The 27,492-nt window shown below is 38.9% G+C and overlaps 1 protein-coding gene across 2 annotated transcripts in view; it reads left to right on the top strand.

Moving 5' to 3' along the window:
- Nucleotides 1–27,492, top strand: part of LOC127420854 (trafficking protein particle complex subunit 9-like) — a 267,206-nt gene that overhangs the window by 48,753 nt on the left and 190,961 nt on the right. For both annotated transcript variants that reach the window (XM_051663428.1, XM_051663429.1), the window contains one exon: nucleotides 24,835–24,920. In XM_051663428.1, the coding sequence (XP_051519388.1) occupies nucleotides 24,835–24,920 (86 nt within the window). The remainder of the gene's footprint in view (nucleotides 1–24,834; nucleotides 24,921–27,492) is intronic.

A 27,492-nucleotide genomic window follows, 5' to 3' on the forward strand; every position in this document is an offset into this window, starting at 1 on the left:
ACACAGGTGTCCAAGCAGAGTAACCACAGGTGTAGTTTATCACTTTAACTATGGACATGTTCCACTAATCTTTCACAGCCAGAAAAGTGTCCAAATAATTTTTAGTCTTGATTTTGAACAGTCTGTTTATTGTTTTATCGCTTCTTTTTTTTGTGTGAAATGTTTTGCTTGAAAGTGCGCTTGTGCAAGCTATCTTCATAATAAATGCCACTTGGTTTGATATTTTGCTATCTAATGCAATGACATTCAGACATATTTAAGTGCAGTTTAAGTGTCAAAATACTTTTTGGTGCTGTTGTAAATTGTATCCAATCAGTGTTAAATTAGCACCGCATACTTCAGGGAGGTCATATTCAAGTGTCAGTCAGGCTTATATTCTATGCTTGGACTTGATTGGAAACAATCAGACCCTACTTTTACAAATCTAGTCATTTTTGCCATTTATATTCATAGTAAAATAGGACAGGAACTGATGGGGGGAAGAAGGAGAAACTGGATTAAACTCACGGTGTTGTAGCATGGGGTGAGTTGTAACACCATCAGTTAGTCCATTAGAATTTAGCTACAGGGATGAAATCACTAACATACTTGTCTACGCCCTCCTGACATGACAGTAGGAGCTGTAAGTCTCTGTAAAAGTGTTTTAACTATTTTAATGAGAAAAATAGTTTTCTAAATTTGATTACTACAATGAATTCAAATGCATAGAAAGGTGATTCTCCAACTTGAGGATATTTCATGTCCCAGTGGTTTATTTTTTATTTTATTTTATTTTTATTTTTTTTATGAATTATTATGAATATTTAAATGAAAATGAACAGATTTCAACATTTGTCACAGTAAAACTGACGTAGATTTTTTTTTATTTTGTATTTTTTTATTTTTTATTTTTTTAACCACGCCTTCATCAATATTTTTTGGTACCTTTCAAATGCCTTCTTTTTATTTATTTTGTTTTAGCCTTGCCTCAGACGCAGACTTTCAATATTTACCAGTGAAAATCCATTATAAAAATGCTAGTTATTACATGTTTAAAACTGATAATCTAAACCAAGAGTGAAATAAACCTTTTCGATATTTATTGTGGGAAAGTGATTTCTATACATTTTAAAAAAATTACTACTGTCCCACATCTCCACCAAACCAGTCAGTTTTGCCCCTTGTTAATTTACCCCCCCCCCCCCCCCCCTGTCTGTTTGACTTGAGGAGAGGAAAGAGTGTGTTTGCATTGATTTAGGATTGTGTTTGCCTGTTTGTGTGTTTCTGAAAAAAATTAAGTAAATACAAGTGTGAAAGTGTTTAACGAGACCACAGTGCTACATGTGCTGGGAGTTAAAGACACACCCAAACCGAGTACTTCGGTTGTCCGGGTTGCTGATCGCTCCGAGCACAGTATATGTGACGTAAATTTCGTCATAAGCCAGTCCACGCGCGTCCATCGTCTGTGCGCATTGTCGGCGCATGCGCCGGCCGTTGACTCTACTAAAAGAGTATCACAAAGAAGTTGTAGTGGGCATGCGTCAAACTTGTTCGTATTCGCTCGAGGTGAGAAGAGTATACTCACAAAGGTCGACCAGGCCCTAGTTGATCCGGAACACGCAAAAAGAAGTATACCTGGGCCTTTAAACAAAGAAAACGTCTATGTTTCCTTTTAGTTTTCCTACCTACACTGGTAGTACTTTGGCTGTAGCACAGTTTGGGAATATGTTATATATTTCTAATATACAATTTGTAGCAGATCAATATGGGAATATTATTTCAAAGTTTAGGACTCGTAGCACAAAACACCTCTGCGTTACAGCACTCCCTCGTCTCTTCAGATGCTAAGGTTTTTGCTTGATTTCTTGGGTGGAAGTTACCCTTCCCAAAGTCTACTCAAACCCCTTCCAGGTCAGGTGGGCTGATGTCTCATTTGACATCTGTGCCAAATAACCGTTCAGTCGCTCTCCATTTACACACGACTCTCTCTAGCTTCACGCCTGTCTGGTAATCACCAGAATCCTTCACTTCAAAGACACGAAAGTGACAAGCGACGAGATGTCACTGTGATTCACCGCTTTCATTTAACCCTCCTTCCACAAACACGGGCGGTCGTGTCTGAAATTCTCAAAACAAAAGTCTCGTGTTGTGGTGCTGCTCGCTGAACAATTTCAATTATTAATTTATTTTCTTGCTTAACGGCTCCCACACACTTTGTAGTGTCGAACACGGCTTGTAAACTAGCCACATTATATGATCCTCCTCCATGTTGGATGGGTGCAACCCGATGAATAACTTCCCAGAATGCCACGGCGAGGAGAGGATGTGTCACGCTTGGGGTAAGCGGTGCACCCAAGACTAACATTTCTGAGTCGCACACTTTCTCTTGAAAGAAAAATCTTTGGGGTAGTGAAAAATGTCACTTGTTTGTTGTTTGATGTCAAGGCAGGAGCATTACTGTCCCGCACTGCTCTAAATTTGGCCAGATAGCAGTGGTATTGGGTAATGACTGCCCAGGTAAAACATTTGTCTGTTTGACTTGAAGAGAGGAAAGAGTGTGTTTGCATTGATTTAGGATTGTGTTTGTCTGTTTGTGTGTTTCTGAATCATGGTAAACAACCCTAGATGGTTTTATTAGTGAGTGTGTGTGAGTTCTCAGTCTTGCCAAAAAGAGTCTGACTCACACACCAGATGTCTCTGGAGAGAAGAACTTGTATCAAAGTGAGCAACACACACACACACACACACGTTTACTCATCCATCTACATGACAATGTACCTTTAGACTTCCATTGCTTTATATAAAGCTTCAGTAAACATGAATATATTAGACCGTATAGTGACCCTAAACAAGTACTGTATTTTGCATTTTTTAAATAAAAGCCGCACTACAGAACTTTGTGCTCTCTAGGGACATCTGTGGTTGAAACTTAAAATTGCAAGCAATTTGTGGAAGAACACTTTATGCGAGTTGTGTTTCGGCACTGCTCTTCTGCTCTTCTGCTCTTATGCATCTCATGATCTGAGCTTACCTGGACATCGCCTGTGACCATGACTGGGAGATATTCAGTGCCAGAGTCAAAATGTGCTATTTTCATGTTTATATTATGCTATTCTATTAAACATTTACAACTGAAATATTACTTGCTTTGATTAAGATAAACAACACTCGTATTTACATATTTTGAATGAATTATATACTTACAGTGCTTTTCTGACCCTACACTCAAAGTACTTTTACATTGATAAAGCATCACCAGTTACCAGCATATTTTAATATGATCATTTAAGAGTTGTATCTACTATTGATGTTTGTATTGTACTACACTTATCAGTTTAAGAGGTGAAACTCGTGATATGGTTGAGATGAGTTCAAAAGATTTATATTTTATAATAAATTGTACAGCCTCAGTTGATAATGCAAGTGAACCGTAATACTGCAATAGTACGTCTGTGCACTGCACACAATAACACTGTAAACTAAAGACATAAAACAAGGATTCAATGATGGGGACATAAAACAAAGATTCAACAACTTTATACTTTGTCTTAAAGATGAAAATAATATGCAGAAATATGCAATATAAAAATTACAATAATATGTTAAATTGAGAATTTATTTAGCAGTGAAGTTATAATAGATACTGTAGATGGTTACACACTAAATAAATTAGTATTTACATTACTGTGCTGTGAAATCAGTACATTCTAAATGACTTGAGATGATTATACATGTCATTGGGAACTACCTTGTAGTAACTTGTCCCTATAGTGGCTTGTAAACAAACAATCTGCTAAAAAGACAATAAGTCATAGCTTGTGCATATCTGCGACTGGGGCAAAGTACATTTGAAAACAACAACACACTCTTTGGGAACGTGTTCGAACACCAGCGAATAACTGCCTACTCACCTGTCAATCAACTACTGTGATAAAACGAGCATTTAATCTTTGACTGTTACGTTCGGCTTTTATAGGAAATTAACGTGTGATCTGAAAACTTTAAAGAGCACGTTCACATACATGCACATCATTGGAAAAAAAAACAGTGTCGTTTTTATTTCCTTGCTTTTTCTTCTTTTACATTTTTGAACTTTTCTTCTCATGCAGTAATATACTGATGTAGTGACTGATGTATGTTGTAATAAAAACAGACACCCTCCCCTCGAAATCTAAATACAATTGGTTAAAAGAGAGGCATATTCCGACCAGGTGTAAACGGTGATGTCTCGTCTGACTGCGTATGATTGGATTGCCCAAGACGCATCTTGTAAATAAGGCCTAAATAATGACATAGCAAAGACCTCAATTGTTTTTAATACACAGTATAAGGTTAATTAAAAATAATAGAGTATGTATTTATATATATATATATATATATATATATATATATATATATATATATATATATATATATATATATATACTGGCGGCCAAAAGTTTGGAATAATGTCAGATTTTGCTCTTATGGAAAGAAATTGGTACTTTTATTCACCAAAGTGGCATTCAGCTGATCACAATGTATAGTCAGAACATTAATAACGTGAAAAATTACTATTACAATTAGAAAACATTTTCAGAACTTCTTAAACTACTTCAAAGAGTTCTCATCAAAAAATCCTCCACGTGCAGCAATGACAACTTTGCAGATCCTTGACATTCTAGCTGTCAGTTTGTCCAGATACTCAGGTGACATTTCACCCCACGCTTCCTGTTGCACTTGCCATAGATGTGGCTGTCTTGTTGGGCACTTCTCACGCACCTTACAGTCTAGCTGATCCCACAAAAGCTCAATGGGGTTAAGATCCATAACACTCTTTTCCAATTATCTGTTGTCCAATGTCTGTGTTTCTTTGCCCACTCGAACCTTTTCTTTTTGTTTTTCTGTTTCAAAAGTGGCTTTTTCTTTGCAATTCTTCCCATAAGGCCTGCACCCCTGAGACGTCTCTTTACTGTTGTACATGAAACTGGTGTTGAGCGGGTAGAATTCAATGAAGCTGTCAGCTGAGGACATGTGAGGTGTCTATTTCTCAAACTAGAGACTCTGATGTACTTATCCTCTTGTTTAGTTGTACATCTGGTCTTCCACATCTCTTTCTGTCCTTGTTAGAGCCAGTTGTCCTTTGTCTTTGAAGACTGTAGTGTACACCTTTGTATGATATCTTCAGTTTTTTGGCAATTTCAAGCATTCTATAGCCTTCATTCCTCAAAACAATGATTGACCTAACGAGTTTCTAGAGAAAGTTTCTTTTTTGCCATTTTTGACCTAATATTGACCTTAAGACATGCCAGTCTATTGCATACTGTGGCAACTCAAAAACAAACACAAAGACAATGTTAAGCTTCATTTAATGAACCAAATAGCTTTCAACTGTGTTTGATATAATGGCAAGTGATTTTCTAGTACCAAAATAGCACATAATATATATATATACACAGTGCCTTGCAAAAGTATTCAGACCCCTGACCAATTATCTCATATTACTGAATTACAAAAGGTACAATGAAATTTCATTCTGTTTGATATTTTATTTTGGAACTCAAATAAAAATTTTTAAAAAACAGAAATATCTCGCTTGCGTAAGTATTCAACCCCTGTGCTGTGGAAGCTGCCCAGGTTACACCGATGAAAGAAATTGCCCTAATGAGGACACAGTTACTTTACCATTGGCATCCACCTGTGAATCATTAAAGTTGCAATCACATTTTCTGGAAAAAAAAACCCATTTTTGAAGGATCATTGGTCAGTCTGTCAATCTGAAGGAAAATGAAGGCCAAAGAGCATTCCACAGAAGTTAGAGATAAAGTAATAAAAATGCATAGATTAGGGAAAGGGTACAAAATAATATCCAAATGTTTGGATATCCCAGTGAGCACAGTAATCAATATCACAGGATCAATAATCAGGAAGTGTAAGCTGCACCACACCACCCAGGCACTGCCAAGAAAAGGCCGTCCCTCAAAACTCAGCACTCTGACAAAAGGAGACTTGTGAGAGAAGCCACAGAGAGGCCAACAATCACTTTGAAGGAGCTACAGAATTCAGTGGCTGGGAGTGGGGTAATGGTGCACCAGTCAACCATATCAAGAGCACTGCATAACGCTGGCCTGTCAAAAAGTACCATCTGAAAGCACGTCTGGAGTTTGCCAGAAAGTATGTGAGTGACCCAGCTGCGATGTGGGAGAAGATTTTGTGGTCAGATCAAGATCTGGCTTTTTGGCCAAAACTCAAAGCGCTATGTGTAGCGCAAAACACTTCCTATGCCTCAAGACACACCATCCCTACAGTGAAGTATGGTGGTGGCTGCATCATGCTGTGGGGATGCTTCTCATCAGCAGGGACTGGGCATCTTGTTAGAATTGAAGGAAGAATGGATGGAGCAAATTATTGGGAAATACTGCAAGAGAACCTGCTTCAGTCCGCTTTCAGCATGACAGTGATCCCAAGCACAAGGCCAAAACAACATTGGAGTGGCTCAAGAACAAAACTATAAATGCCCTACAGTGGCCCAGTCAAAGTCCTGATCTCAATCCTATTGCAGGAAAATTGCAGTCCACAAGCGTCACCCAACCAACCTGAACAACCTGGAGCAAATCTGCCGAGAAGAATGGGCCAAAATCACTTCGTCACTGTGTGCAAAGCTGGTACATATGTACCCCAAAAGACAAAGCAGTTATTGCAGCAAAAGGTGGCTCGACCAAATATTAATGTGTGGGGGTTGAATACTTACGCAAGCAAGATATTTCAGTTTTTTATTTTTCATAAAAAATATTTCCCAACAAAAAAAACAATGTCACCTTACAATAATTGATTTTGAGTTTCAATGTTTTAAAATAAAACATCAATCAGAATGAAATTTCAGTGTACCATTTGTAATTCGGTAATATGAGAGAATTGGTCAGGGGTCTGAATACTTTTGCAAGGCACTGTGCGTGTGTGTGTGTGTGTGTGTGTGTGTGTGTGTGTGTATATATATATATATATATATATATATATATTATTTGTAAACAAAAATAAATTGTGCCTTCCTATAAATTGTACCGAACTGTAATCTAAGGGTAAATATTAGGGAGTTTGGATTTGTTTAAAGGGGTCATGACATGTTTATATATATATATATATATATATATATATATATATATATATATATATATATATATATATATATATATACATTTATATATATATGTATGTATGTATGTATGTATGTATATGTTCCTTGAGGTTCACTTATGGTATTAGTAAAGTTTTGTGCATAAAAAACATATATTTATTAAACATAATAATTTTCCACCATCACTCTGACCCTCTTTTATAAGCGCTCGCTTTTGGTGCTGCTTCTCCTTTAAGACTTGAGAGTAAACGGCCACTATTCTGATTGACTCTCTGCTCTTGATTGACCTGCTCTCTCCTTATCTCACTGCTCACCGCTACTGGGCAGGGCTACAGAAGTAATCAGGTTAAGTAGGTGTTGTTGTGGAGGCTGGCAGATGCAAATGTCTACCACAGTATGACATCACAATGTGGAGAAAGTAGAGAACGAGTCGTTTTGGCAGCTTATGTTGAACAAATTAAGTTTTGAGTTCTGAAACGTAAGATCAAGGAAAATTGATTATTCATGTCATGACCTCTTTAACATTTTTAGTCAGTACATAATTGCCATACTTCCATTTGCATTAATCATAGTTTTGATGACTTTACTATTAAACCCTATTAAACCCGCAAGCTCCGAGTTGCGTCATGTTAAAAGCATATCTTTCCCATTGTTATCAGTGATGCTGTGGTAGACCAGGGGTGTCAAACTCAGTTACTGGAGGGCTGCAGCCCTGTAGAGTTTAGTTCCAGCCCTGCTCCAAAATGCCTCCTTGGAATCTTCAACACTCCTAAAGACCTTGATTAGCTGCTTCAGGTGTGTTTAATTAGGGTTGGCTAAACTCTGCTGGACTGTGGCCCTCCAGGAACCAAGTTTGACACCCCTGTTGTAGACGCTCTGTTGCTGACGCGCTGCAGAGCGACTCCAACCACATTATTATCCTGTCCGTCTGAAATAAAATGATTTTACTAACCAAATATCATACATGTGAATGTTTCTGCCATGCATTTTATCCATTACTTATATAAATAACTTCTGACTATTGCATTAAAGCCAGCTCGTGATGTTTGGTCTCTGGTTTTGTTTCTAACCACATGAATTCACGTTTTAGCAACAATAACATAACAATAATAATTTTATAATAAGTAAATGTTTATATCAGTGGATTTCCATTGAAAATAAAGTATGATATAGGTTATCCATGGATTTAAGCTTTGATGAAGTTTACTCTAGCTCACAACTGATTGGTTCATGCTATCTGCATGTAATTGTGAATGTTCACTTTGACACTTACAGTGTAGACAGCCTCAAGCCATTGCGTCACGTCACGTTGCGTCAATGACATGTCTGGTGCAGATGGTGTTATTTCAATACTTTAAACGTATAATTATTTTATTAGCTATAAACTATAAACCCATAATTCCATTTGACTTGGACCGGTGAGACACACACACACACACACACACACACACACACACACACACACACACACACACACACACACACACCCCATTACTTTTATCAGGTAGGAAGCATTCTTCAAAGCAAATGCCCAATTATTTGGAGGAGTTGTTTCCTGTGTGCCACATGAATAACAGATGCATCAGGGGACTGGCCACATGTCCGCTCCCGGAGAGTGACCTTTCTAAAACGAGACGGGGCATCTAATTTTATGTGGACCTGTGGCTCAATCTTGCCAGATGTTTTCAGGAAGGGTATCCTGCCCAGGAGGAGGGCCACCCTTAAATGAGTCTTGACTCCTACCAAGGTTTCTTCCACATCTACATCTTGGGGAGTTTTTCCTTGCCACTGTTGCTTTTGGCTTCCTCACTATGGGGTTGTAAGGCACTGTTTTACTATTTTTATGTCTCTATTGTAAGAAAAGAAATAATATGTATTGTAAACAAATCTCTCTTTGAAGGAAATCCCCGTACTCCTGCTTAAACTGCATTCTTGTCTTACAGCTTTCAAGTTACAACTTACACTAAATGCAAATGGTCACTGTGCACTAATAACCTTAGGTGAAACGTAACCTGTCATATAAAGTGAATATTTATGGAGGCATACGACTAGGAGTTATGGTTGGAATCAAAAAGCATTGCATGATATTAAATATGTTTTGCATGACAGACTTTAGATAAAGAATATGATGCTGACATTTACAATTGTTTACATTTCTCAGAGAGACCATTATGTAAAATAATGAACTTGTTAGCAGCTCAACATCCGGGCTGTTGCCCAGTGTCACTGCCATGCCAAGTTTCTACACATACAAAATTTGATCCAACCTTCTCAAGACTTGCCTTGCTTGGTTGGAAATTTACGCCCCAATTTAAGTGAGACCTTATGCACAGCTGGTGCAACTCTACCCTGCAATCCAATGCATTGTTCACCCTAAAATGCAACACTTGGTGTTGATTCTCATGCTTTGAGTATTTCAGGAAGTTCCACTGGAATCCTCTCAAGCCTTGTATCTCTTACGCCTTTCACTTTTAGAAAGTTTGTCTGTCGCCCTCACAGATCTCGAAACACTTCCGTTAATTGTAATGTTGCTGGGTTCATGGGCTGAACTGAAAGTGAATAGTCAGCTGCAGGGCATTTAGAGTTCTGCCCCGTCGGTCTCTACCTCTTCCCCTCTCGTTCCTCTGTCTGATCTGATATCCGAGTTTACGGCCGCCTCTGCTCATCTGTCCAGCTCCACGGCTGCAGACTGAGAGAATATTTAATGTTCTATGTTGTGCTTTCCCCTCCACGTGACATTCTATAACCACGATTGATGTTTACTGTAAAATAAAGGGGATTATATTACTGAAGATGGGTTTTCCTGTAATTGTCTAGGCGGAGGATGGTTTCAGAGGCCGCAAAGTTCTGCCTGATTCCGTTTACGTCTCGAATCATGAAACGAGATAGATGTCTTGCTTGGCTACATACAAATGCAGGAAAAGCTTTACCGATTGAGAGAGAGGAGCGATTTGGTGTCTTTTGACATGTAATCAATTTCTTATCTTCTGAAGTGTGTGGATTTTTGTGAGTTTAGTGATCAGTGTTGCCTTGTGTGAATTGTCCTCCTTAAATGCTATCAATTTTATATCATAAAATCTGTATTTCTGTATAGTGCGAGTTTCCACTAGTACTAAACGTAACCTGAAGCAGGTTACTTTTCTAAAAAAAAAAAAAAAAGAATATACAATTTATGTATTTAAATAGTTTAAAGACTTTATAGTTTTTGGAAGAAGAACAAGAAAAGGCCAATTTATTTCGGCTACCTGATGTTCATAGCTGTTTAATTTGCAGCTCATTAGATAAAACCACATATGGCTGCTGGCCATAGATGCAAGAATGGATGCTCACTGCTAGGTACCCTACAGAGAAGGGAATCAAACTTGAACCACAGAGCAAACTCCTTGACAGAAGCCCCCAAACACTGTTCAATCTTAGCCCAATGCACAGAGCCCAAACTCATTTTCTGAATGTATGACTTGTTGTCGTCCCTGTGCTCGAGGAGGAAGCATCTGTCTTCAAACGGTGAATATATTTACTCTTTTTCCCTGAGAAGAGACCACCAACCTTGAGGTATGTGTTTGTGTTTTTGTGTGTGAGATTGGCGAGCTAAGGGGAAGGCTGTAGCTGTTTTCACCCATGCTGGATATCTACAATCGAATTGACTTCCTCCCCAAGATGCTGAGAGTGTTTGCCAAAGCCGATGTAAAGCTTGGCTTTGATCAAGAGTCTGACTTCATTAACCTGTTGGGGTTCCCTATTAAATATCTCATCGACGTACTGTCTGTCGGTTTGGGATGTGCAAAACTGCATATTTTTAAATTGATTAGTCAATGGTTTGCCTGTATGAGTAGTCGACTAATTTGTCGTAAAGAAGACCTGTATAATTAGGCTGGTTTTGGGTTAACCTGACCCCAATTTAATGTGTTTACGTGTAACATGGGCATTTACATCGAAACATCAAACTTAAATCCATATGCCAAGTTTTTATTAATTTCGTAAGTAGATGTGTAATAAGTGGGATAATTTACATCCATCCAGTCATTATTGCAAAATAAACTTCTTAAGGGTAATATAAGAGCTCTTTGCATTGCATCAGTGTCGTAATCACACAGTTGGGGTTTATTTTGTGTTAAGACATTAGTGGAGTTGTGTGTAGGCTTCGAATTCAGATTTTCTGTTCCTCCAGACTAAGTTCTGATTTGATTTTTTATTTTTTCATTTATTTATTATTAAATGAATGTTAACGTGATATTAATAGTTATGTAATACATAGACATGCAGTGTAATCTTGCGCCAGGAGTGATTTAGTGTGGTATGGCTGATTATAAAGAAAATACCTCTGCTCAGAATCAAACCAGTGCATCTGAATATTTGATGCATGGCCCAAAAGGAGCTTCTTTGTATTCAAGGACTGTAAAATCTGCTGGTTATGTGCTGAACAATTGTCCTTTCACCTAAGGCTGCTATTAACAAAACACCCTGGCGCATTTTTTAAACCACACGCTCGGAGATGAAAACACAGCCAAGCTGCTTTTAAAGATCCCTCAATGCAGAACAAAAGAACGTTTGTTTGATCTAAGGGCTTTACCATTTAAGAAAAGTACGCATAGCAAATTTAGTTAATTATTAATTACATGGGAAATAACTTTTGTTTCTGTATTTTTATATCTAACCTCAAAGGCCATATCATCAAGTGTAAATTTGAAAAAAAAAAAAAAAAAGATTTGTAAAATTAAATAAACAGTTGTCTCTTTGCAGCCAAGCCTAAAAAAATGCCTTATAATGTGGAATATAAGCACAAATGCAACTTTAATTTGATATGTTATTAAAACATATTCTGTATGTGTTCTGTGTGTATATACAGTGCATCCGGAAAGTATTCACAGCGCTTCACTTTTTCCACATTTTGTTATGTTACAGCCTTATTCCAAAATGGACTAAATTCATGATTTTCCTCAAAATTCTACAAACAATACCCCATAATGACAACGTGAAAAGTTTGTTTGAAATCTTTGCAAATTTATTACAAATAAAAATGAAAAAAATCACATGTACATAAGTATTCACAGCCTTTGCCATGACACTCAAAATTGAGCTCAGGTGCATCCTGTTTCCACTGATCATCCTTGAGATGTTTCTACAACTTGATTGGAGTCCACCTGTGGTAAATTCAGTTGATTGGACATGATTTGGAAAGGCACACACCTGTCTATATAAGGTCCCACAGTTAACAGTGCATGTCAGAGCACAAACCAAGCCATGAAGTCCAAGGAATTGTCTGTAGACCTCCAAGACAGGATTGTGTTGAGGCACAGATCTGGGGAAGTGTACAGAAAACTTTCTGCAGCATTAAAGGTCCCAATGAGCACAGTGGCCTCCATCATCCGTAAATGGAAGAAGTTTGGAACCACCAGGACTCTTCCTAGAGCTGGCCGCCCGGCCAAACTGAGCGATCGGGGAGAAGGGCCTTAGTCAGGGAGGTGACCAAGAACCCGATGGTCACTCTGACAGAGCTCTAGCGTTTCTCTGTGGAGAGAGGAGAACCTTCCGGAAGAACAACCAATTCTGCAGCACTCCACCAATCAGGCCTGTATGGTAGAGTGGCCAGACAGAAGCCACTCCTCAGTAAAAGGCACATGACAGCCCGCCTGGAGTTTGCCAAAAGGCACCTGAAGGACTCTCAGACCATGAGAAACAAAATTCTCTGGTCTGATGAAACAAAGATTGAACTCTTTGGCCTGAATGGCAAGCGTCATGTCTGGAGGAAACCAGGCACCGCTCATCACCTGGCCAATACCATCCCTACAGTGAAGCATGGTGGTGGCACCATCATGCTGTGGGGATGTTTTTCAGCGGCAGGAACTGGGAGACTAGTCAGGATCGAGGGAAAGATGAATGCAGCAATGTACAGAGACATCCTTGATAAAAACCTACTCCAGAGCACTCTGGTCCTCAGACTAGGGTGAAGGTTCATCTTCCAACAGGACAACGACCCTAAGCACACAGCCAAGATAACAAAGGAGTGGCTACGGGACAACTCTGTGAATGTCCTTGAGTGGCCCAGCCAGAGCCCAGACTTGAACCCGATTGAACATCTCTGGAGAGATCTGAAAATGGATGTGCACCAACGCTCCCCATCCAACCTGATGGAGCTTGAGAGGTCCTGCAAAGAAGAATGAGAGAAACTGCCCAAAAATAGGTGTGCCAAACTTGTAGCATCCTACTCAAAGGCTTGAGGCTGTAATTGGTGCCAAAGGTGCTTCAACAAAGTATTGAGCAAAGGCTGTGAATACTTATGTACATGTGATTTTGTTTTATAAATTTGCAAAGATTTCAAACAAACTTCTTTCACGTTGTCATTATGGGGTATTGTTTGTAGAATTTTTAGGAAAATAATGAATTTAATCCATTTTGGAATAAGGCTGTAACATAACAGAATGTGGAAAAAGTGAAGCGCTGTGAATACTTTCCGGATGCGCTGTGTGTGTATGTGTGTGTATGTATGTATATATATATCTTATTGTGTATTCTATATATACTTTATTTTCTATTCAATTTTTTATTTATTTATTTTTTATTAAAATTTTTATTATTTTTTATTATAATCTATGTCTTGTTGCTGTTTTGTATTGTTGTGCACTGGAAGCTTCTGTCACCAAGACAAATTCCTTGTATGTGTAAGCATACTTGGCAATAAAGCTCATTCTGATTCTAAAAACATATTCTGAAGTATATGTAAGTGATGCTTAACCGTGCAAAACTCATTACCACAATGTTTACTACATGTGTGGCTCTGCCCTTTAAACTGGGATAGGAGGAAGTATTTTAGTGACAATGTGTTTTTGTCTCAATTACGCTGTTTAGTCTGATCCGAACAGTTCCTGTGGTAAAGCTTAAAGTTTAGAGTGACATGGGAACAAACTGAATCGCTCTGTAATTAGTGTTGCGTGTGGCAGACACACAATTGTTTTTGCTGTGCAAGATGTCTGAGCACATGCTGTAAAGGTTATAAGTGCATAAGAGAATAATAACAGTCTCCACGTTGTTATACAATATTCATTCATTTGTTCCCAACATGAGTTCTCCTCTTAACCCTTGTGCGTCAATAAAAAAAAGTTACTCAGAAGACAAAAATGTCTGCGTCAAAAAACTGTCATAATAATATTATATATTAACATTATTTTCCACTTTCAATGAGTTAATTTTTTTAACCAGCATCAGTCCTGATCATAACTACCAAATATTCATTCATTTTCAAGGTTTTAACCCTTTAAATGCCAGTTTGTTTATATAATGCCACTGTTGTTTTTTTTTAATGAAACCCCCCCCACAAAATTAATTATTTTCCATAAACTAAATGCTAAGGGGAATTGTTTTTTTTGGTTTATCACTGTCTGGGATATTTCAGTGATTAGCAACAACACTGATTTTGATGTATTATTATTTTTTGTGCAGTGTCAGATCAAAAAAAAAAAAAAACACACACACAGTCAGGACCTTAGAGGACAAAAATGTCCGCATAAAAAAAACTGCCAAAAAAATATTATATGTTAATATTATTTTCCACTTTCACTGATTTTTTTAACCAACATTAGTCCTGATCATAACTACCAAATATTCACTTGTTAAAATCCTGTTTGTTTACATTGTTTACATAATGCCACTGTTGTTTTTTTACACACGCAAATTTCTCAATACATACATACAAAACACACTCTGACATCCATACCAACTGGGTAATTTTAGCTGCATCATTTATTCAATTGGCCTGCAATGCTCTATTATACAGCACACAGAAAATAGGAAAAAAGCTTGTATTTGCTCCATAGGCTAAACATGAAAAAATGGCACCATCTGGTGAAAAATATTAAAATTTTTAATTTTGAAGCCGGGGCACCGGAATGAAAGCATAATTAATTAAATTAATTAATATCATAGAATTCATGATTTTATGCTTTAATGACACTGGGATCAAATATTCTAGTTTTAATGGGTTTCAATGAATGTCCTGAGTGTAACTATTTTGTGTACACAGTGTATTATAGATGTATTATAGGAACTGAGGTTGAAATATCAAAATTCCCTGAAAAATACACACCTTTGACAAAATTTATGCCGTTGGCATTAACACAGCCAAAATGATCGAAAAAACTAAAATGAAAAAGACAAAAATGGTTCCTAAGGTCGCACAAGGGTTAATACCCTGTCTGGTTACTGCAATATTCTTTTTACATAATATGAAGTAGGAAATAATGTAGGACAAGGCTTAATATTATGCATTGGGATTAGATTGGATCATGTGGACAGACTTTGAAGTGTTGCAGGTGTCTGGAGTTGAGTGTATTCCAGCAGAACAGCAGGAGGAAGCTCTGTCCTCTCTCCTATATGGATGGTTGTTTCAGGGAGGGGGAGATATTGTCTGCTCCTTCATTATGCACTTAATGAGGCATGAGACTCTCTTTAACATCTCTATCTGGGCTGTGCCTCGCACGTTCGCTCGGCCTGTTTGCGTTTCAGCATTTTTTAAAAGCACTGTCTTCACTGACAAATTGAACGGGCCATATCATAATTTCGCCTTTGCATACGTATGCTTTGGGCAGACACTTTTATCCAGAGCAACTTGTGGTGCATTTAATGTAGATATTTTATTATATTGTTTTTGCAAATTATTTTAATGCTTGTATTACAGACCCACCTACATTTCCACACTTTCCACACAGTCCACATTGATTAGCTTCCGCAGTAGCTCACCTGAGAGTGTGTTGGACTTTAAAATCGGAAGTCCGCGGTTTGAGCCCAGCCAAGCACTCAAGTTGACGCGTGAAACGAAAGTGTCATAGAAGCGACACAATGATATGCTTGATTCAGAAAATGTGCTTTTCATGTCGCATTTTGTTTTGGACCGTATCGGTTAGGTTTAGGTGTTGGTTTGGGGTAAGGATGTCTTTTTAGTTTACATTGCGTTTGGGACACTATCAGTTAGGTTTAGGCATTTGTTAAGGGTAAGGATGTTTTGTTTACCTTATTTGCTTTTACAGTGCTCTTGGTTAGCTTTAGGTTAAAGTTTTAGGTTAGACAGGTAAGTTTTACTCATTAAAACCTCCATCTAATGTTCACCTTAACCTTGTCTGATTACGACACTATTTAACTGGGAAACTCCAGCGAAAAGTGTTTAAGGCACAATTTTATTTTGCAAAAATGTTGCCATTGTCACGTAATGTTCATGAGATCAGGCTGGTTTTTTTGTTTGATAAATTTTGTTTTTTAATATATCTATTTTTGCTAGTTAGTGGCACTATTAAATGGGAAATAAAATGATAATGACTGTTTGTTTATTTGGAGTCTTAAAATGTGTTTATTTCATATTTTGTGTGTTTATATGTGACTGGTATCTCTGTATGTGCTGCGTTTGGGTGAACAGCTGCTCACACACTGTGCACGTGCTGATAATCAGCAGCGCTTTCTAACGAGCCAGTACAACTCTCGTTAACATTTGTTATGACCTGCAGGAGTTCCCACGTGGGGAGTTCTCTCTCTCTCTCTCTCTCTCTCTCTCTCTCTCTCTCTCTCCCCTGATGTTTGGGTTTACAAAACACTCACTTCCCAAGTTTAATTTCCACAGCATTGATAAAACTGCGCTTTTTATTGGAGCCTGGATGGCTGCCTCGAATGGCAATGTTGCTATAGAGAAAAGAGGTGCTTGTTAATGAACATGTGAAGCAGTTTTTGAAGGTTTCCTCACTTGACCCCTGTCGATTGGATTCTCTGACACTGTCATGTGCATCCATTCTGTCCTGATGGGACTCATCCACATTCTGAAACAAAGTCTCAATATCCCTTACAAAAATCGAGAGTTCACAGCAAATTTGCTGCAAATTGTCCATTGTTACCATTGTTTGCCGGGGGTTCTCCACTTCTGGTGAAGAGCTGCAAACTACTGGTAAACATATGCTGCAAATCTCAAGCTCATTTGCATGTGAAAATAACGAGCGGCAAGTTTGTGGCTAGTTTAGATTTTTTGCAAGGGATGTCCTTGTAACCGGAGCCAGCTGTTATGTGATAGCTGTGCGGTGTGTGTAAACTCACTCCCCTGGCCTCAAGAGGCACACTAGTGACTGATGCTAGAGGCTGTAGCCTTTAGCCTCCTCGTTAGCATGCCCTCCTCCCATGCCGGCTGACGCCGGTTCGAATCCCGCTCAGAGCGGGTCGAGCAGGAACCGGTTACAGTGGTGCCGTGACCCGGATGAGAGTGAGGTTTAGGGGGGTCAGTTTAACGAGAGCCAGCTGGTACGTGATAGCAGTGCGGTATGTGTTAACACTGACGTTTGAAGCTGTAGCATTTAGCCTCCTCGTTTGCGCGCCCACCTCCCATGCTGGCTGACGCCGGTTCGAATCCCACTCAGAGTGGGTCGAGCAGGACCAGTTACATCCTCACCTGTCAGATCTCAACATCACTTAAGAGAAATTTATTTTGAGAGGTTTGTGTGTGCTTAAAAGGGCAAATATTTGAAGTATTAGGATGAATTCCGAACAGCATTATTGCTGTACCTGCGGTAAGGGAATGCCACTCGAGGGGTCCTTCCAAACGAAAGTGAGCAACCCTTAACGACAGGGTCATTTTAGTTTTGAATTTAGAATTTGTATTTTTTTATTTTAATTTTCAATTTGTCATTCTGACTTAGTTTAGTTTATGTAAGTTCACAGATAATGAAAGTGCTGAAATGTAACTATTTGACTCCATAATACTTCATCCGAATTGTCTGTTATGTGATGCCGGGAAAATGCTGATGCTTTACTCCAGCAGGTAGTGTGAATGCAGCTTATCACAAGTCCCATCTGGGTTTGGTTGGTACAAAACATTATGGCTAAGAGGTCCTTTCGCCATCACTTGGTCATTGACACAAAATCACTGTTGCGTGTTTTTGTGGTGTGTGCGTCAGTGTAATGACCCCTGCACAGTGCAAAGGTTCCGCGCTCAACTCACCACGCGCCCCACCGAGAACGAACCACATTATAGTGATCACGAGGAGGTTACCCCATGTGACTCTACCCTCCCTAGCAACCGGGCCAAGTTGGTTGTTTAGGAGACCTGGCTGGGGTCAGCATGCCCTGGGATTCGAACTAGCTAACTCCAGGGGTGGTAGCCAGCGTCTTTACCACTAAGCTACCCAGGCCCCTAAGCTAATTTTGGTAATCTTCTGAAAGGTCATGCAACATAGTTCAAAGCGACTTTTTTTTATATAATTTATTCTTAATTGATATCGGCAGGTCAAAAACGCTGAACACCAAAACAGATATGCTTACTCACAAACAGATGAAAACATCATTCATAGAGATGGTAACACCTTTACAAAGTACTTTATGCAACCAGTTTAAATATTCTGTCCCATCACAACAGTATTGTTCTAACAAACTAGACCACTGTCAAACGCAACTCCTCACATGCCCACAAAATTTTGTATCATCACACTCGTAGTAAAAAGCATTCTGTCAATGAACTGGAAAATTAGTGCATAGTAAAGACCGTTGCAAATATCAGAAATATTTACAGATAGACAGTCGCTAATGTTAATGATTGCATGGAGTACAACAAGCATATTGTTTTACTCACAGACTAAAAGCATCCAGCATGGAGTCACATATATTATAAACAGATGTGGCTTATTTTTAAAAACATTTTCATGAAACATAAACAGAAAATGAAAACTGTTACACACGATTACTTAAAGCAAATGCTCCCAATTAAAACAAGTCCAAATATTGTGTGAAACGATGTGTAAATACTGAGGAATCTTCACGAAGTGCACCTGACATGTTGAGCTGCTGAAGGGAAGCCGGGTAGCTGCTTGTGGGTCCTAATGCCTGCCGCATGCAAACTCTGTCAGTGCGACTTGTACACAGATGTGACTTAGCAGTGTTTTATCTCTCTCAACAAAGCAATTTTGACCAGTAGGATGTAATAATGCTCACTTAAATGGAATTTGCACTATGTGATCTGTATGTGGTTATGGAGTGTGCGCTCAATAGCACTCACACCAGCAGATGATAGATTACCGTGCGGCGCTCTGTGCCACCTGTCCACGGCAGCCCCACAGTACCTGTTTTCTAAGCTGTTATGGATGAGGACACAGCGTGGGACTATATAATGACAGTCGTAGGCCTGTCTTTTAGCACAGCTGTTCTGCTTCAGACAGGCTACCTTTTATACAAAATCACATGCAGGTCTCATATATTTAAATATATATGGATCAACATTTGATTGGCCCCCGAAGGGACATTTAAGTGCATAGACATCAGCAGCATCAAATATATTGTAGATGGGCTTGTTGATTGGCTTGTGACACTTATTTGTATTTTTAGCCAACAAAAAGTGGTCTAAAAATGTAATATTAATCTTGATTCAAACAGTAATTATTATGCTAGTATTCCATTCCATTCATTTTTCTTGTTTTTGTGGTAGAACATATTTAACTGTCTTAAACTAGACTGATCTTAATGTAAAATTGGATACAGTAGGTAGATTTTTCTTTAGTTGAAATCAGTCTGTGCTTACAGAAATTCGAAACACTGCCCTCAGTAGCCAAAGCTGTAAGTGTTGTATGGGCGTATGAGCATGTGTGAGCTCAGTTTTCTCATAGAAATGTCCATGGAGGGGCACCAAAAGCGAGTTGTTTTTAGTTGTATAGGCTGTAATACAGTGAAGGGGAATGCATGTCTTATAAACTGAACCCACAAACCTAAACCTACCCTTCAGTGGAGTGTAATTGTAATGTTAGAGGGAAAAAAGCAACCTCTGAATCGCACTTGTCACTGATTATGCGTACGAGATTACTTCTTGGTTTCAACGTGGCATCCGAACCTTGGTCTTCCACGTTGCTGATGCAACGTGTTTCCGGTTAGGCCACAGGGGGAGGTAAAAACGCTAGAGCCAATGCAAAAATGTCTGATAGGAGACTGCACTTGTCAGTGAGTCGGCATAATGTGTCCGATCCTGAGGCCATTTAAAAGATATTTCACTACACTTGTAGCACACACTTCATACATTCAGCACTATATAATAGTAAACACATCTGCTTTTGTGTAGCTACAAAGGGTTCTGTGCCATAAAGTTCAGCTTGTGAATCATTCAGGAGAGCTCCTCACACATGCACAACAGCAGAGATAAAGAACTGATAGTGAATCTCTGGGGAGGTTTTGTTTGGAGTGGTGAGTCATGTATACTTGATCAGGGTTTCCTGTATTCTTCAAGAGCAGCCACTATTTGCGAGTGTCTGAGTCATAATCACTGGTGGGAGAACACAAGGACATTAACGTAGAGTGTGTGTTTATGTGTTTCGTCTGTAGAGGGATCTGGATTAAAAAATAAAGTCAACTGTTTTCTGGTCTGATGATGGAATTTGATCTTTTATTTGTTCTTTATGGGTCATTTGTTCTTTTTGTTCTTAGTATCTCTCTCTCTCTCTCTCTCTCTCTCTCTCATGATCGGTCGGTCCTTCCTTTCTCCTACAGTTTATCTTTCCTTCCTTTTTGTCCGTCCGTCCGTCCTTCTTTCCTACTTTCTTTGTTTCCTTCCTTCCTTCCTTCCTAGTGCATACATTTCTCTTTCTTCATTCGTCGCCCTCCTACTAGTGTTCCAGTCACATGTATGTTTCATGTATTGTAGCTTCATGTACCATGTAGCTCCAGGCTGGTGTCTCCTTCAGATACTCTTGTGAAAAGAGCTTTAGTAACTGTGGTGGAAAGTCAAGCTCCGAGGGCGTCTATTTTTGTTCTTATTCACTGCCCGATTCTGCCCGAAATCTGCATATAAAACCCCAAATCATCTTTTAACAATTAACAGCTTGATATTTCTCATAGTTTCCCATTATTTATTAAGTTCAAATCAAATCAAAATCAAATCCCTTTATTGTCACTCAACCATATACAGAATTGCAACAGTGGGTAAAAGTCTTGGGTGTGGTTCCAAGCAACATAGCAGTATGACAATTACAATAAACATCTGATTTATACATAGCACAGTTTACACATCTTGTTACACAGCACAATATACAATATACACCTAATAATATACAATATACAGTATACACAAAATAAGAAGACTGTATTAAAAAAAAACAATAATAATAACAATATACAGTATTCACAAAATAAGAAGACTGTATACAATAAAAATACACTGTAAAAATGTCCAGCTGCACAGCGAGCAGTTTAAGCCCAGAGCCCAGAGTTTCACATCAAGCTTGGAGGGCACTATGGTGTCGAATGCTGAGCTGTAGGAGAGAGCAGTATGTAGTGTAAGTGTAATGGCATCATCAGTAGAGCGGTTGTTGCAGTAAGCAAACTGCAGTGAGTCCAGTGAGGCAGGCTGCACAGAGCAGATGTAATCTCTGATTAGTCTCTCAAGGCATTTGATGATGGGGGTCAGAGCAACAGGACACCAGTCATTTAAGCAAGTGATTTTGGATTGCTTTCATACAGGCACAATGGTGGACATTTTAAAGTATGTGGGGACCACAGACAAGGAGAAGGAAAGGTTGAAAATGTATGTAAAAACACCAGCCAGTTGGTTCGCGCACGCTCTGATGAGGTGGCCCTGAATGCCGTCTGGACCCGTGGTTTTACGGATATTCACCTGTCGGAAGGATCAGGTTACATCTGCTACAGAGACTAAGAGTGAGCTAACCTCTGTAGCTTCGGCCGCGAGAGCTGTCTCCACGAGGGTGGTTTTATTTCCTTCGAAACGAGCATAAAAAAAGTTCAAGCAAAGATTTACGTTTTATCTTATTGCTGATATTTATGTTTTGTACCACTGTTGATTACAGCAAACCCATGAACAAGCCAACAAAAAAAACTATGGAAATAGATGAATACATAAAGTCAGCATGAAATCAATCTTACTCATTATTTACTTTCTTAATACTACAGTAGTTATGGGCTTATAGTGCACAATTCATCAGTGCACATTTTTGCAAAGTCTTCGTAATCTGTCATTAAAATGTCATCATATTTTGCTCAATCTCTGTAACTTTTCATCATCTAAAAATAATGTTAACCAAAAGACAAAAGGCTAGACAGCCATTGTTACTGTTTAGGTAATCCATAATTTCTAAAATATTGCCAATAGTTGGTGCAGTAATTTTAATGCTGTGAATGACATTTTGTCTTGACTTTAAACATTAAACAGGGGAAATTCTTGTCTCATTGTTTTGGCTTTAGTCATGACCTCATGGCCTCTGGTTTCCAAAAGCCACCCATAATGCTGCTTACCTCCTCACAGTTGTGCCACGGGGTCTCTGTTTGCCATCCAACTCAAATGAAATGCTTCAACCGGCCCCTGGGCTTCTCCCTTTAGGGTGATATTACATTTAATTGGCCTGGCCTGCCCTGTCCTATCACTATCTCATCTCTTCAGAGGTCTCTGCTTCGTTCTGAAGCATTCATCATATGGAAAAGCCATCCCCTGTCTTGGACTTCACAGCATCTGTTATAGAAGCTCCTTTTTCAACCCTGCTTTAATTTCCCTCAGGAGTAAGAACTAGAGTTTACTCTCCGTAAATTCAATGTAGTCCAACGGCATGTTCAAACTGGATTTATGCACTGATTCAGGAGTGGATTAATAGATTACTGACGGAAATGAAAAAAAAAAAAAAAATGAATTTGGAAGCGAGTTTAGGGGTTGAGAGACTTTTCAATGTGGTGTCTCTTAAATGTGATATATTATGGAAAATTTGATTTTTCTTAAACTTTTTGAAGTAAAAGACGTTTATTTACTATGTACTGTAGACATATTGTATAAACTCCCTCCCGTAGTCCACCTCTACAATGCATTGAAACTAAGGCCACGTTCACACTAATACGTTTTTGTTTGAAAACGCATCTTTTAGGGGCCTGGGTATCTCAGTGAGTAAAGACGCTGACTACCGCCCCTGGAGTCGCCAGTTCGAATGGCGTGCTGAGCGACTCCAGCCAGGTCTCCTAAGCAACCAAATTGGCCCGGTTGCTAGGGAGGGTAGAGTCACATGGGGTAACCTCCTTGTGGTCACAATAATGTGGTTCTCGCTTTCGGTGGGGCGTGTGGTAAGTTGTGCGTGGATGCCACATAGAATAGCATGAAGCCTTCACACACGCTATGTCTCCGCGGTAACGCGCTCAACAAGCCACGTGATAAGATGTGCGGATTGATGGTCTCAGACGCAGAGGCAAATGAGATTCGTCCTCCGCCACCCGGACTGAGGCAAGTCACTACGCCACCACGAGGACTTAGAGCGCATTGGGAATTGGGCATACCAAATTGGGGAGAAAAGGGGAGAAAATAAAAAAAAAAGCGCATCTTTTTCGCTATGTTTTGGCCTTCCGTACACACTGAGACAGCTTTTTGTCAGCAAAAACTGAGCTTTTTGAAAACACTCTCTCAAGTGCATGAATTTGAAAGCGCTGTCGTCACGTTGTAGTTTGGACTACTTCGAGTGTTTTGAAAACGAAGATGCCATTTTTAAATGTGTCTGGATTAATGTAGACATAGCCTAAGCTGCAAAAACAAGTTGTTTGAAAAAGTTAATGGAATAATCACCCAGAAATTACTATTTTGTCATTATTCACTCAGTATCATGTCTTTACAAACAGTTCCATAATTATTTTTTTTAATGAAACACAAGAGGAGAATTTTTGAAGAACCAGTGACATTAAGATGATATCATTGACATCCAACTTGATGTAATGCTGTTTAATTCAGAGGGTCAGAGAGATTGGTGCAAAATTATTATGTAAAAGCAAATTCTGACTGTTTTAAGTGAAGGAAACATGGAAAAATGCAAAAAATAAAATAAAAAAGGGAATATGGACCTTTAACTCATGTCTTTGCATATGTTCAAAGATATACTTAAGGCAGCCTATCACAACAATGACCAAACAGTTCCTTTTCAGTTCCAAATACACACTAAATCCACAATTTATGAAGTTCATCAGCAACATTGACAGTAACCTACACTGTCTTTCAAAGACGACAGACAAGAATTCTTGGTTTTCATTCTTTGAAAATAATTGATTGGTTCTGAACTCCATATGGCTTTCGGCGGCGACGGATTATTAGTGTGAGAAGGGGCTGCGGTTAATTTGAGCATGAAATCTCTGAGCATACTGTAGATAATACAGTGAATATATCTCCTCCCTGAGGGAATGAGGGGCCATTGTTTGGAAACACTTAATCAGTATCAGACTCCGTCTCTGGTTTAATGGAAAATGCTCCATTGCTTTGGATCCCAATTCTGGATTTCTGCTCAAATGAAGGACACTATTCAGCTGAAAATGCTGATATTATTGCATTAAAAATTATTTAACAAGCACATTGGGAGTGTTGTTGGGTATGCATATACGTTTGGCCATTTGCATTAGGAAAGATTCTCATACAAGGTTGTCGTTGTGTTTATTAAAGACCCCAAGTATGAAAATTAAATATTGCAACTGGCGATGCATTTAATCAGATTTACATTGCAGAGTGATGCATTGAAGCTCATGCAGCATAAAAGCATTTGGGGCATTTTTCAAATGTTTTTTTTTTCTTTAACCGGAAACTGGCAGGCAGGCTGGCATTATAGATTAGGCCTGTCAACATCAATGAATCTTCTTAAGTTTCAGAGCTAGACATGTTTTTGTTTTTTTCTAAATATAAACACACTATATACTGTGTTTATATATAATATAAACACATTGTATATACACTGTGCCGCTTTTGATCAATGTTTCTATGTATTTGATTGCAGATTTCCAATGGGTGCAGGGTGACGTGTGTGAGGTGCAGTTTATGGTCTATAACCCTATGCCATTTGAGCTACGTGTAGAGAATATGGTGAGCATCAAGTCCACTCACTTACAAACAAACAAATGTTCCATAAGAGGCTGTTTATATTTTTACCATGAATAATGCTCAGTGTTTTGTTGTTTTGGTTGGTTTGTGTTTGGTTTTGTTTAAATGTCTTGATTTGGTTTTGCTTTTTGGTTGTTTTGTTTTTTGTTTTGTTTTCTTTTTGATTTTCTGTTTTGTTTTGTTGTTTTGTTTTTGTTTTGTTTTGCTTTGCTTTTTGGTTTGTTTGGTTTTCGTTGTTTTGTTTTTGTTGTTTTGTTATATTTGTTTGTTTTGTGTTTTTGTTTTTCGATCATTGTCTTTTTCCTTTCCTTTTTTCCTTTTCCTTTTTTTATTTCCTTTCCATTCAATATATTAAAAAATTGAATATTTAATTATAGTCATTAAAAAGGAAAAATTGTATTAGAGGGAAAATAAGATGACAGATTGAGAGAGACAGTTTGTGTGTGTGTGTGTGTGTGTGTGAAAGAGAAGAGAGTACATTATATAAGCGGACATCTTCGTCTTTGGATTTCAGCTTGCTAAAGTGCATGTGCTCTTTAGTTTAATTACCTTTGTAAAGACTCAAAACCTGAGCTTGACACTTTAATGTCCTTATCACAGTTTAGAACAAAATCTTCCATCAGGAGACCCCTGCAGAGGCATTACAATATTACTCTTTATGTCCCTGTGCACATCACTGTCAGAGAGAACGGCGAGAAAAAGAGCTCTTATGTTATTATTTCATGCTTCTTTTGGGATTGCTTAAGCATTGCATTGAGCACTAAGGAGATATGACAAAATTCATGGTTGCACCATTTGTTCATGAAGCTCTTTAAAACAGAGATGCTTTTTTTTTTTTTAAGTGTCAGTTCACCATTTTGGAACCAGGTTTTGGAACACGGCTATAGGTTTGGTCTGAACTGTAAAAGGAACTGAATACCCTTTTTTCACCTAAAAAGACCTATAGCAAGTTAGCATCAGTCTGTGGTTTAATTTCTTTCCTCAGGAGTAAAACAGTGATGGAGCAGAACTGTGATAGTAGTGACTCTTGGATTGAATCCACAACCTTTGTGAAAGCAGCACAGATGCATAACCATTAGACCAATACCACCCTACAGATCTAGGAGCGAGGGCACAGGTGTATGCCTTTTTATATATAAAATCCAATCCAGAAGGTTTTTTTTCCCCTTTCCCACCAGGGAGGTTTTTGAAGAGGTGTGTGTATATACAGTGCATTTATAAAGTATTCAGATCCCATTTTTTTCCCACATTTTGTTATGTTGCAGCATTTGCAGACCCTTTGCTGTAACACTTGAAATTTAGCTCAGGTGCATCCCATTTCTCTGGATCATCTTTGAGATGTTTCTACACTTTGATTGGAGTCCACCTGTGGCAAATTCAATTGATTGGACATGATTTGGAAAGGCACACACCTGTCTATATAAGGTCTCACAGCTGAAAATGCATATCAGAGCAAAAACCAAACCATGTGATCAAAGGAACTGCCTGCAGAGCTCAGAGACAGGATTGTGTCGAGGCACAGATCTGGGGAAGGCTACAAACAAATTTCGGCTGCATTGAAGGTTTCCAAGAGCACAGTGCCCTCCATATTTCTTAAATGGAATAAGTTTGGAACCACCAGGACTCTTACTAGAGCTGGCCGCCCGACCAAACTGAGCAATCGGGGGAGAAGGGCCTTGGTAAGAGAGGTGACCAAGAACCCGATGGAACCCGATGGAACTCGAGGTTGAGCTCAAGAGACCATGTGTGGAGATGGGAGAAACTTGCAGAAGGACAACCATCACTGCAACACTCCACCAATCTGGGCTTTATGGCAGAGTGGCCAGACAGAAGCCTCTCCTCTGTGCAAGACAAATGAAAGCACCTAAAAGACTCTCAGACTGTGAGAAACAAGATTATCTGGTCTGATGAAATGAGGATTGAACTGTTTAGCCTCAATTCCAAGCAACATGTCTGGAGGAAACCAGGCAACACTCATCACCTTCGCAATACAATCCTATTGGGCCTCATGTACTCGGATAAGAGACAAAGGTAGGCCTACACACAGTCATAAAGCCTGACTGTGGCCTGTAGGAATACTAGAAGCCTCACAGCCACAACAATGGCACCAAAATCAAACAAAGAGAGTCCAAAACAGACTACAGATCCCATGAAGCCTTGTTCACTTTACACCTATGTGTGAAATTCTGAAGGATTAAACTCTCAACTCCTGTTGGATGAGACACACGACAGAACGTGTCCCCCAACCATGATGTCATCGAGTATAAAACCTGGAAATTCCTTCGACGCTTTGCTTCCAGCGACAGTATGTGCCTCGTCTAGATGTAGCCTCGTTGCCCAAGGAAGCAACGTACATTCCTGAAATTTTGGCCATACGATCTCCATCTCGCTGGACGAGTTGAGATTTCTCCGTGTTCCACTGAGCACGCTAATGGATCCAAAGGAGACCACCGAGCAATCCGCGTCTTCACCCTTTTGCCTGCAGAAGTGAAGAGAGAAGATTTGTCTTCCTTCTTCAACCAGAGTCGACTTCGCTGTTTTCTCCGCTGACCCG

The sequence above is a fragment of the Myxocyprinus asiaticus genome, chromosome 30 (assembly GCF_019703515.2).
Source record: "Myxocyprinus asiaticus isolate MX2 ecotype Aquarium Trade chromosome 30, UBuf_Myxa_2, whole genome shotgun sequence".
NCBI classification, from domain to species: domain Eukaryota; kingdom Metazoa; phylum Chordata; class Actinopteri; order Cypriniformes; family Catostomidae; genus Myxocyprinus; species Myxocyprinus asiaticus.